The sequence below is a fragment of the Choloepus didactylus genome, chromosome 8 (genome assembly GCF_015220235.1).
Source record: "Choloepus didactylus isolate mChoDid1 chromosome 8, mChoDid1.pri, whole genome shotgun sequence".
Lineage (NCBI taxonomy): Eukaryota > Metazoa > Chordata > Mammalia > Pilosa > Megalonychidae > Choloepus > Choloepus didactylus.
In genome coordinates, this window is record NC_051314.1 from 80,513,209 (window position 1) to 80,526,671 (window position 13,463).

Genomic DNA, 13,463 nt, shown 5'->3' on the forward strand with positions numbered 1-13,463 from the left:
TGTGTGAGTGGCAGAGACCAGTGCTTCTTGCCTTTTTTCTACTTGGCTTAGACCTTTCAAATCTTCTGGCAATATCAACTGATATATGAGATGTGTAAATCCTCTTGACCCCCCAGCCTTGTGCTCTGCAGGCTGCTCACAGGACTTACAGTCCAAGAAAATGTATAGACAAAAGTGAAGACAAGTTTTGAAGACTGACAATAGAACACAATGTCTAGTAAGACTCACAGCTTTATTTCTGCTAGAAAAAAGGGAGAAAAACAGTATTTTTTCTTTTACAAAAGGTTAAACAATCGCTTTGCTTTATCATTCAGATCCCAGAAGAATAAGACCACACTGGGTTGAAAAGTGGACTCTTTTCAAGCATACTACATTCCCCAAATTTGCTTCAATTATGAAATCCCTCTGCACAATCCCAGGGGGTCTTGTTCATGGGTTCCATACTCCCCAAAAGCATAAACAGCAGAATAAAGAAAAATAGCTCTGGTTCATCTTAGAGTAATGGGGAAAAAAATCTAAAAATATTAACTTGCATAGCCATTCAAATTATTGCTGCTTTTTTAAAAATCCTTAGTAATTCTGCCCCAACTTCCTCCTCTCTCCTCACTCCAAAACTCAAGACTTCCTAGCAAAATTATGAGCTATTTTCCAACTGAGGCCTTAAAGGAGGGTTTACAAGCACATCTATGGAGCCCAAAAAATTTGCATGAAAGAAAGGGAGAAATAAATTAAATAAATAATATCTAATAAATAATTCAAACAACATTCATTACCTGAAAAATTAAATGCTAGAAAATGCTGGTTCCAAACACAGATTTTCCAACAGCCCCTCACTAGGATAAGTGCCAATGTATACTCTGAAAGCATAAAGGATGGCTTTATAAAGCATGTAGGATGCCTATTCACTCTATGGCAGACTGGGGTGAGGTGAACCACTTTGGTGGCTCATGGAGTTTAAGAGCTCTCTGCAAGGCTACTTTCAAGTGGATTTACAAAACAAAGGTGCAAAATACAGCAGGGTAAGTACTGCAAGCAAAATGGAAAGAAAATAGACTGCATGGATATTACAATAAATAAGAAGGCTAAGAGATAAGATTCACAGATAGTTTGTCAGGTATTTGGGGGATAGCTGAACTGTAGAAAATGAAATAATCTGTCATACATTTTATTCATTTTCCGTATTTGTGTACCCTGCATCCCGAACTTTTCTTCTCTGGCAGGAGCAGGATGTGATCTACTATCACGCAAGTCATTTAGTCTCTTGATTTTGTTTTAAATAACTGTCTCGGCAGCTTAAACAGGACAGTGAAATTTCTCAGATCTCATTTCTCTGGTGAAAAATAGATTTAACAAAGTTGGGCTGATATAGATGAAAGAGGGGTTATATGAAGAAAAATAAATACACTACAGATTGGAATAAACCAGTAATGAAGCTATACATTGGTAAAAGCCTTTGCTTATTTTGGATTTCATTTCTGCATCTTTAAGTCTGGTCACTTGAAAGTTATCTACAATATGTAATGACACATTGTATCTTAGAAGTAAGGAAGAAATAACAATTAGCAGTGGGGGAGATAAGGAATTATATTTGTGTGTGTGTGTGTGTGTGTGTGTGTGTGTGTTGGAAAAACCCAAGTTTGGTCAGTAACTTGATTGATGCTTGTGCTTCTGGAAAATATATTTGTGTAGACAGAGGTCAGTGGTTTCAACCATGCTTACTTTAACCAAATGAAAATCAGTTCACCAAAGAAAATTCAGTGATTTGCCCATGGACAAGTGTGAGCTGGAAGGAGTCCCCAAACTATGGTTAATTAGAATAGTCAATAGCTATTTTATTGCTATTGAATATGGGTTTAGGTTGTTAGCTGATTCCAAGAGCAGCACCTGAGCATCATCAGAATTTCCAAGCCCTCTGGTTATAGAGGCCATGAAATGATCTAGATGGCTTCTCTAGGTCCCACTGGTCAAAGGGGTCTGAGGTTTCAGTGATTTATTGACTTGCTTGCTCCACTTCCATTATTGAGAAAAGTGCTTTTGATTCTATTATCAAGAATAAAGTAGGTGTGATTATGGTTCTCAAATCACTAAGGAAGATATGTTCAGCTTTCAGCCCAACAAGAAACAGAGCTAATCTCTTAAAGGATGTGCTTTGTTATTCACAGTAACAGCCAAATTAGAATTATAGCCTCTGGAAGTTACTTTTAAATAGATGCAAGGAAATTCTATCATGAAGTCCAAACAAACTTTGCATTCTATGAGCCAAGAGACATGCACTTTGTGCTCCCTTTTGCAACTCCATTTGATCATTCCATGCATAGTGTCTGTTTCCTATTGCTCAGCTCATTCAGTTTAGAGAGATCCTCAAAGTCATAATATGGAACTTTAGAAGAGCTGCCTCATTTTACCAGTAAGTGAACAGAGGCCAGATTTGGAAAATTAATTAGCATAAATCATACAATGGGTTTTTGGCACCACCGGAATAGGAGCCAAGTCTCCAGTTCTATTTCCACATGGCTGCTAATCATCAAATAATTTCACTTGAGATCCTGAATAAAGGAATCAATACAAGAGAAGCTGATGAGAAAAGAAAGTTAAAGGTGTGGGAGGGCCCAAATGGACAAGGACTATCGTGTGTGGATATGTATCTATAGTGTTCCTTTAAGGTCATTAAATCTTCAGCCCAACCCCTTGAATTATGGGAAAGGCATCCACATCATCCTCTGAAATTTTCATCCTACTGTGCTAATCAGTAAAGATGGTGTTGAGTTGGGCCCCACTGCCATGGTGGGAGTAAGAATCATAGGACATGTCTATTGGAACATCATAGCAGGGGGTGGCAGCCTGAAAGGGAGTTGAGTGCACATGCCCTGAGCTTAGAGTTGCAGATGGGTAATGTGGAATGAAGCTGTAGGACTTTTCCAGGTCAGGAGAGCCATCGTGCTTCAAGGAGAAGTTTCCACTGATGCTCAAGGGTGGAGTAAGTGGGCCCTCATAAGGGGGTGTGCTGCAGTGAGGTGGATGGTTCCCAAAGGATGATGCTCCCAAACTTTTAAATACTGGGGACTTGAGATGAAGGAGATGTGTTTCCATATGGCCATAAGGAGGGCTGGGGAGCCCTGGAGACTGATAGTTGAAGTTAGAGACAGAGATGGCAGAGTCACAAATAGGAGATTTCTCCTCATGCTTCTCTACGAGGACAGACTGAGGGCCCAGCTGGAGGCATCCAGCCACCAGGTTGCTTGTGGGCTGAGAAAGCCCTTTACAGAGCATCTCCACAAAGCCCTTCCCTTCAGGTATCTGGCCAGTTTCCAGGACTTCAGACAAAGCCCAAATATAGTTTCTGGCCAGCCTGAGGGTCTCTATCTTGGAAAGCTTTTGGGTTTTAGAGTAGCATGGCATGACTCTCCTCAGGTTATCCAGGGCATCATTCAGGCCATGCATCCGGGTCCGTTCTCTGGCATTGGCCTTGACTCTTCGAGCCCTGAATCTCTCAAGTCGAGCTTTGGTCATCTTCTTTTTCTTGGGGCCCCTTCTCTTGGGCTTCTCCCCATCCTCTTCATCCTCTTCTTCCTCCTCAATGCTGTCGTGCTCTTCAACTAAGCTACTAAGCACCTCATAAGCAGCTGATCTTCTCTCTTCCTCCTTCATCTCATTCTGAGAGCCCAGACTTTTATCCATCCAGGACGGCATGTTGACCAGCTCCACCAGCTCTTTGGGTTTCACATAAGTTTTCGCCATTTCCAGATCCTAAAAAAAAGGGAATAACAGTAGTTAGTACCTATGGATGCCTGACTTGATTTAGAACTAAACTTTCTTTTTATCCCTTGAATATAGAGCAAGAATTTGCATTGAAATTCAACTTATAATTATGTAATCTAAGTCCCTCAATATAAATGACAAATCCAAGACCCAAAGAAATGCCCAGGACTCATCTAACTAGGGCATATGTGCCAGTTTGGATATATTGTTTCCCCCCAAAAGCCATATTCTTTAATGCAATCTTGTGCAGCCAGACGTATTAGTGTTGATTAGGTTGGAATCTTTTGATTATTTCCATGGAGATGTGATTCAATCAACTGTGGGTGAAATGCTTGATTGAATTATTTCCATGGAGATATGGACCCCACCCATTCAGGGTAGGTCTTGATTTAATTACTGAAGTCCTATAAAAGAACTCACAAACAGAAGTTGCTCAGAGCAGCTGGGAGGGACATTTTGGAGAGAAGCTAAGAGCTGACACTGATGCTGACACTTGGAGACACTTGGAGATGCAGACAGGAGAATATTTGGATATATTAAACTAAGAGATGAAGCCCAGAGATTGCCCCAGGATATGCTAGGACAGCACCCCCAGGTGCTTAAAGAGAAATGTCCTGGGAGAAAGAACCAAGAATGCACAGTAACTGAGAGTAGAGCTGGAACACTACCTGGGATCAGCAGACGCCAGCCAGCAAACAGAGGTTTTCCGGATGCCATTGGCCATCCTTCAGTGAAGGTATCATTTTGTTGATGCCTTAGTCTGGACATTTTTACTGCCTTAGGACTGTAAACTTGTAATCAAATAAACCCCCTTTTTAAAAGCCAATCTATTTCTGGCATTTTACATAATGGCAGCATTAGCAAACCAGAACAACATATTATAAGGAAACCAACTAAAGAAAAAGAAAATTGACTTGATTATTCATTGCAGTGCCAGTGTCTAATTCTTTTTATTCTGGGTTCTTTATCTCTTAGATATTGAATAAAAATAGCTGGCACACCAATCCAAGCTACTTTTTCTTTGTCCCTAGCATTCAGAACCTAAAGGGAAACAGATATGATGGCCATGTATGTTATTGTCCATATAGAGAAACTTCTGAAAATGAGAGTGCTAAGATAATTATAATTACATAATATTTACATAATTACAATTATTTCAAAAATTTAAAATGTGTCAAACAATAAAATAAGTAAACAGTTGTGTATTTATATCACAAAATAAACAAAAAACTGTAACAAATTCATTCAGACTACTTTGTATGTGTCCTACAAAGGATTGCTCAGCCTCTGTTTAGAAGCATTTCATACACATATAACCTACAAAATCTCATGTTTCCCACAGAGCCCGCCAACTGGTAGCTTCAGGTATCTCCTAGGCAACAGCAAGGGTTGTGGTGCAACTGGCTGGCACTACATGTAACTATCAAATATTTCTCTCACCATCACCAGGAGAGCACTTTGTTTTATCAGCAAGTACCCTGTGTGTTGGTTATGAAAGGGAGATGTTAGTGACACCATATCTGGAAAGAATCAGGAAAAGAGGAGGGTTATCACTGATTGTCTTTCATATTCACCCATGTGATAAAATGAGAACTCTTCTCAATGCACATGCCTCTCACACATCAGAAAAGACCACGGCAGCATCTAGAAGTATAAGCCAGAGGTCCACCAAACCCTCAAAGTTTATTTTAGTGCAACTATTAAAATAATATTTCATTAAAAACTGAAAAACCTGGAATAAATGCTAAACTGTACAGAATCTAGGGACAGCAAACATATGCTAGGACTCTTCTGGGCAAACAGGGAAGTAGCTTGACTACAATAATTCACTTGCCTAGCAGATACTGTTTAATCAGATTTTCTATGTAAAATTTGCTATTTCAAAATCATTTGAAAACCAAAAGAGACTGGTGATTTAATAAGCATTTTGAATTCAATTTTGAAGGAGTTTTATTTGTTTTGATATTTCTTGAGAGATTTTTAGGTATGTAGTTTACCAAATAAAAGTGTGTGATAAACCCCATTGGAGCATCTCAGTTTCTCAGCTAGTCTTTGAAGTGTTAAACCCTCCATCACCTTTGTAAATCAGAAAGGGAACATCATGATAAATGTTGATCCTTGAACCTTGAGCCTCTAACCAATGAATGCAGGGCTTAGTACACTGCCTTTAAAATATATAAATATATTTTTGATTTCTTTCTGGTAATTGGAGCTTGTTTTCCTTGTGTCCTCATTTACCTCCCATAAATAATTAATGTTACTGCATTGCAAAAACAGCCTAGGTTTCGTGTTAATCAGCATGGAAATCATGTCAGCTTGACTTACTCACTTAATAAGGCTTCCCGGGTAAGCAGATTTATTGAAAACACACGATGGAAACTATTGGTCAACTGGCTGCCCAGGCCAAGTCAGAAAATCCCACTTTTAATATGGATGATGGAGCTTGTGTGCTGAGCTGCACTTCTAACTCAGGCAGATATCCAGAGGGAGGATGAAGAAGCTAATTAACTTTCTGTTAAGGTAACACAGACATTTCAGAAGCAGGTGCTTTCTGAGGCCAAAGAGGATATAGTGGGCTTGGGAAACCTAATGCTTCTGATGTAATTATTATAGCATTTGTGTAGCGCTTTAAAGTTTACAGAGTACTTTTGCATCCATTAACTCATGGGTTCCTTATAGAAAACCTTAGAGGGAGACAGGGATTGCCATGTTCATTTTATAGTTGAAATCACTGTGGGTCAGGGAAGTTAAGAGATGGACATACAGAGACATCAAACTTGTGGAGCAGGACATAAGCCTAGGCCTTATGAGTCCAAATCCTAGGGATTTTTTTCTCCTTTTTTTCTTTTCATCACAGCTACAAGAAGAAAGAAAGGCACCTTGACTTCAGAAGATGTGGACCAAGGTCACAAGGAAGTGACCAACACCCAAGGGGCCCAATTTAGATGTTCTCTGAAGTTCCCTTTTAGTTCTCATATCCCAAGGATTCCTTTCTCTCCTTGATTTTTTTTTTCTATTTTCACCCATTTACTCCCCCTTCTTCACTTTCTCAACTTTTTTTCTCTTTCTCCTCCTTCTCCTTTTTCTCCTCCTCCTCTTCCCCTCATCTTCTCTTCTTCATCATCATCATTATCACCAGGTCATACTTACATCCATGAAGAGGAGAGAAAGAAGGGAGACAAAGAAGCTGCAAGAGAAGGTAAGGAGAGGCTCCTGAATTGCCCTGAATCTAAATATGAACTTAGCCTGGATTTGACCTTCCTTACCATCTCCCCTTCTGTACCTCTGGTCTCAGTCAAGCCTCACCTATATCAAGAAATAGGATCAGGAGAATAGAAGAGACCACCCTTTGCCTTTAACATAACTTGATGGTCTCTGAAAGAGTCTATGAGCTGCTTTCAAATTAGATTGTCTGCAGGTATGAAGGAAAAGAAACAACTGGCTTTGACCCTAACAATAAAAAGTACACTAAATTTTCATCTTTTACTCACCCTAGGAAGGACATAGGGACCTCTAGTCTAACTTTCTCTGTTTCCATAGATTTTAGTCCATTAGCTCTAAGAGCATCCCATGGATATATAGTTTCAAAAGCATGGATGTTTGGACTAAAACAGATGTGAACAATAGTTCCAAATCCTCAGTCTGTTTACTGACCACAAATGCATTATGTAAACTGTGATTTTCCATTTTTTCTTTGATAAAATAGTGATAAGATATATATTTACATTACTCTTACAGGGAAAATAAAAGCATGATTTTATAAACTTTAAATTCTATGAAACACTGTATATATTTATTCATTTTGTGTTTATTCTTGGGTTTTCTTATCTAATCCACTTGCACACATTTTTGCTTATTCAAAATTAGAAATTGTTTCTCACAGGCAAATAGTAAAAATAAACTTTATTAATTAGTATGTCTCTTAGTATCTGGATGGTAACTCCTCTGCTTCATTCAAAAGATCATCAGACAATTGCCAATAGCTTGTCCTTGTTCCCAAAGTGAGATAGATAGCATAGAAGCTAGAGTTAGATTACCTGAGTTCAAATTTCAGTCCTACTACTTACTAACTGCGACTTTAGGCAAGTTTCATAGCCTCTGTATGTCTCAGTCTCCTCCTCTTTAAAATGGGAATAATAATAGTACCTACCTCATAGGTTTATTCTAAGGATTAAATGAATTAATATATTTAAAGCACTGTGAATAGTGTCAAACATCATAAATGCCATCTAAGTGAGAGGTACTAGTATCCCAAAGTTCACCTTGGGTTTTTCTGACCACTTGGCCAAGAATAAACATGATTATAATCTATATTTAGTATTGATTCCATTCCAACAAAACTCAATGTCTCCATCTCAACACCCACTACTACAATACATCCCACTTCCTTAATACACCCACTTCCTTAATACATCCCCTCCTTCAGCCTCTGAATGAAACTAAATGTCAAAGCTCCCATTCTGCTTCAAGGGATGAAGAAATTAAGTTCTATCAGCTGTCTCCACTGGATTGACTGAAACTCTTCCACCATATTCAAAAAAGAAGGAAGACTCTTTCATTCTCTTTTCTAATTGGAAGAAAGCAGTTGACTGACTACCCCTAAGTCACTTAAATTTTCAAATTCATGAAGCTTTGTGTGGAATGTAGACTATCCTTGGCACTGGCGCTTTTCCTTTCGCCTTTGATTAAGCAATATTGGGAATATGACTTTCCCACCAGAACCAAGTGGAAGAACTCTGAGAAGAAAAATGAAGTGTCTCTTAAATAGAAGTTAAACCCAAGACTCCTCAAAGATAAAAAAACAAAAAACAAAAAACTTTCCTCTATTTTTTCACGACATATCTTTGAGGCATCAGAAACATTAGCAGGGGAAATAAAGACAAACATCCAGTTTTAGATGTGTTTGAGAGTTGAAAATGTACATGATGTGGATCCTAGTTTTAATGAAGAAAACCAACTGGGTCCTCTTCAGAACGGGACCTAATTCTATGTGGTTTTTGCCCTATTAATGAATGAACACAGAGGTGTGTTGAAAAGCATGAGACTGGGACTCTCTTCCATTGCTCACTTATTAAATGAACACAGGAAAATTATTTTGATTGTTTTACACTTATGGAAAATGGAAATAATATTTTCCTTTCTGACATCATCTAGAAAGTTTTATGAAAAGCAAGGAGATAATGCAAGTGCAAGAGCTTTGCTAAGTTGTTATGGGTTGGCAATGTAAGGTTGCCATTCATTTTATAGAAGCTGAATAGAATATTCTGCAGCACTACCTCACAAAATACCTTGATTGATACACCAATTGTAACATTTCCCCAAACCCAAGAAAAGGAAATTGGCTCTCAAAATATACATGAAGCAGATTCCAATACGATGAAAATCAATGATTAATGGGCTCTAGGGGGCAGAATTCACCCACTCCCATACAAGCAAACAAATTCTGATCCTTTACAAATGAACAAAAGCTCACTTTAGCCTTTGATTTTTCTATTTGGATTTCCTTAAACATCAACTAAATATAAGAGATTTTCCTCTTTCTTTAGAGTCTTCCAATGAAATTTCAAGTTTAGCTTATTCTCTCCAAATCAAAATATTTCTCCGAGTTTTTAAAATTGTTCTAGCAAACTATTTGCTTAGGCAATCATCATAACTACTCAAAAATTTTAGAATTGGAGTTGAAGTCATTGGGCATTACTACAATGTGGAGTTGTCTTGGAATTTTTCCTACACTTTTACAAATTTTCAATTTATTGTGGAGAAGGTTCAGTTGAGGAAATGGTGAGTAAAGGACACTTGCCTGCTGTTGGTGTTGGTTGAGCAGTGTCTTTCCTCTTAAAAGGTGATTGGACTCTCTCTTCACCTCCTGGTCATATGACTCTAAACCCTAAAAACAACAGGAAGGGGACATTTCACCCTAGTTTCTAGGGAAACTAGGACCAAACAGACCAAATGCTTTACTCAGGGTTGCACAGTCTTTACACTGAAAAGACAGAATGCAAACCAGGATGCTCACAAGTTGCACTGCCTGGAAACAGCCAGTAGGCTGTTCTGTGCTCTTCCTATCCAACCTTATATACTCTACTAAATTTCCCTTGATTAATGTGTGCATGTGTGCACACACTTTATCCAACATAGGCATGCCATACTTCAGTTTTCATAGCCTCAGATTCTAATGGTAAACCTTACAAATAGAAGTTACTCAACTCCTTCAATTTTCCCTCCCTGTTCTTCAGTATTTCATCTCTAGACCCTCTGTTAAAAAAAAAAAAAAAAAAAAAATGAAGGGAGAATTTTACATTTATTAGTATTTTCTGCATATACTTTTAAGTTGGAGAATGATGAGTGAAGCAGAAAAGGGAAAAAATATACATGGACAATCTTTCTCTTCTGATTTCCCATTTGAAAGAAATGGGGAAAAAGAAATTTCCCCCACCTCATTCCCACTAACCAAGGATTTTTAGTGAGCCAAACGAGGCAATGGTGTAAATCTATCACATGACTTTCCAAGATCTTCTCCAATTCCTCATTGTGTTTTCAGTCCGTCTTTCTCAACCTCCTCTGCTTTCATAAACCTAAAATTCTGTGAGAAGAGTGGTTGATTAGATCAATTTTTCCACACTACTTGCTGGGTCCCCTTGGAAAAGCAGTTAAACGTTTTGGACTGTTTTAATTCCTGCATTAATAAAATGGAAGTGAGGTTTGACAGGATTGAGGGATAATCTGTAATCCCCATTTTATAAAAACGATTCAAAGAATCTGTGAGTTTCTGACCCTCTCTGCTTCTCTGTGCAAGTTGCCTTAATCTATTCCCTCCTGTCTTAGCCCAGAGGAGACTTTTCTTGTCCCGATGGCTCCTCTAAGTTTGTGGGAACTACTCACAGAAACTTTAGTAACCCCCTACCACCCTCTCCGCTGGCTCACCTCTATCAATGGCAGTCCCTGGAGTGAACTCTGCGAATCTGTGTCCTGGGGGAAAGTCAGAAAAGTCAAGTCCCTCTGACCAACGAGATCATGAGAGAAGCAGGTATCTCCAGCGATCCATGTCAAACCTGGTCGCTCTTGTTCAGAGATATCACCGGGTCTGGTTCCTCTAATTGCTTCTTATTCTGCTCCTTTTTTGGAGTTCTGTATCCTCCTCCAGGACGCCGGGCTGACGCTTCCGTTGCAGCTGGTCCAAACAAGCTTCAGTACCTTCTCTCCCCTGGTTAGCTCCCTGGAATTGAGCTTTCAGAACCACAGCCTCTGGGCAGCTCCCGCGCTCCGACGAGAGCCTCCGAGTTGCGGCAGTTTTGATTGTGTCTCAGCTGACCAGGGAGGGGTGATACTGCCCACACAATCTAACTCCTCCCCTTCCCCAGACGAAAGACACGCCTACTTCAAGGCCACCTCCGGCCAGGTCCAGCTCTGCCATTTATTTATTTATTTAAATGCGGATGCGGATAAGTGGAAGGGAAATATGGGAGGACTGCTAAAGTTCAGAGGTAAAGAAAAGAGAACTAGGAAACTTGCAGTGAAAAAGTAAGAAATGGGGGTGGAGCATTTTGAGCAGTATGGGGAAAGAAAATCGGGGATGTACTTGGGTGAATGAAACTGTTGACCCACGTCTGAAAAGAGTCGGTAGATGAGAAGGATACAGGTGCAGAACACATCTTGAGCATCACCTTAGACACAGCATCATCGTAGACACGTGAGTTGGTGTCTTTGGCTTTTCAGTTTTAGAATACTAAAAATAAACGGAAAAAGTATCTTCCTCTCCTTTCTTTTCAGCACATCAAACTTATTCCCTTTTTAAAAGCTTGGTTTGAATTAATGAATGCAGATAAACAGTATCTGTTTTTGTTGTACTTTTCATCGAGCTTTTCTATTTGTCTGAAATTTAAAAAATCCAAAAGCAAATGAATGAAACCCTTCATCTTAAGGACATTTAGTTCCCTAAATTACCATCGGGATCCACTGTGGTTTTTCAAGAACACACCATTAAGCATGCAGATAGAAAAAGTCAAACAGATTGCTAATTAGCTTGAAGGTAAAGAAGGGTCATATAATTCCTAAAATTCCTGTGGTGTTATGAAGCAGGATTAGGTTGCTAGAAAAGAAAAAGAAAACTACATCTGGAAAGATTTAAAGTATGTAGGTTGATACCCTTTATGATAAACAGCTGTAAATCAAGTAAAAGTTTGAGAACTTAATTTTAAAGAGTGTCAAATTTGGAATACTACCTTACATAAAACTTGTCCAAGGTGAAGTTAATAATTGTGAAATAATTTTAAGATGTCAAGGATTTTGTAAACTGGTGAACCCAAGGAGGATTAGGGACGGTGTGCAGATGAAATAATTGCCTGAATGATCTTGAGTAAGTCATTTCATTCTGGGCATCAGCTTTCACATCTGTAAAATGAGCTGATCATTTAAGTTTTCTTTTCATCAATACCATGATAAAATTCTGAGTCCAAGCTCAATCTCTTTTAAAATTGACTTAAAGGGAAATTCTCCAGCATTTTGGGAATCATTTGTACTATCAATGAAACTGGTACTTGTATCTAACAGATGAAGGACTATAAACATGCCATGTGTGCAAGAAAAGGCACAGAGGGATAAAACACAAAGATATTTTTACCGCCAACAAAGTAGAAAAGAGTATCTTAGGTTGGAAATTGTTTTTGCTTTTAAAAATCCTGTTGTAGATTCATGAGATTCTTGGTCTTTTCCAAGGAAACAAGAGAATAAAATTAATCACCCCCACCCCCACCTTTTTTTTTTAGTGTTCATTGGAAGTCGTTCAGTTTTTAATCTCCCTACCCAGGAAATATCTGCTCGGGAAAATAAATTCTATTTCACAGTACTCAAACTACAAACACATGGCAGAAATGGTGCACTTCTGAAAACCAAATCAGAATCCATTCCTTGGCCAGAAGAAATTAATCTATGGGATAATTTGCATCTAGAATAAAGTGGAGTGCTTACCAGTTGTTCAATGAGCAGTTACAGAATAGATTGAGTCCCTGCTTTGTATCTTCAAAACTGTGTTCACAGATATTTGAGAGTTGATGATATTGGTGCTGCTGGTGTCCTGCCTATGAAATTTTCAAAGGAGAAAGCGGAAGAGGGGGTTAGCAGAAAGGTGAACATATTGAGACAAAGATGAGGATGGGGACAAAACATGCTGGGTCCCTTGCTTTCTCTGACAGATGTAAGGGACTGGACACAATAGGATTAGCCCTCAAAAGCCAGGTTTAATTGTGTGTGTGCTCACACGCGTGCAGACAAGCTCACACGCATGCAGGCTAGCTCCTGCACCTTGGGCAGGAGTTGAGAAGGATGCAGAATTTTCTCTAAGAGCTGCATTTTGCAGAGGGATAGGTGGAATCTATCTCATCAGGGTTATCCTCATCACAACTCCCCAGTGGTTGTACCTTTGGCTGTTCAACTCTGAAAGGGCAGGAATGGGGTAGGAGGAGTGTGTCCCATTAGCAGAGGATACCAGATGAGGGTGACTGCCCTAGGAAAAGAGAATGCAGGACATTTTCATCCATTCTTCTCACCCCCACCTGGTTCCTGGGTCAGAGCCCCCCCCACCCCACCCCACCCCAGCCTCTCCGTCTTTCTCTGCTGCTTTTTGTAAAGCTCTGAGCTAACCTGTTAGAACCATCTGCTGAGGGGGAAAAAGCGACCAGCACTCATTGCCAGCCCACAGGCCTGAT

At 39.3% G+C, this 13,463-nt stretch overlaps 1 protein-coding gene across 1 annotated transcript; it reads right to left on the reverse strand.

Annotated features, from left to right (window-relative positions):
* Positions 1–2,742: 2,742 nt before the first annotated feature.
* Positions 2,743–3,738, reverse strand: NEUROD4 (neuronal differentiation 4). Its single transcript, XM_037848210.1, has one exon. The coding sequence runs from the start codon at positions 3,736–3,738 to the stop codon at positions 2,743–2,745; it is 996 nt and encodes a 331-aa protein (XP_037704138.1).
* Between the last annotated feature and the right edge of the window lie 9,725 nt (positions 3,739–13,463).

Coding starts and splice junctions, on each gene's coding strand:
- NEUROD4 (XM_037848210.1), bottom strand. CDS start 3,738: ATGGCGAAAACTTATGTGAAACCCAAAGAGCTGGTGGAGCTGGTCAAC.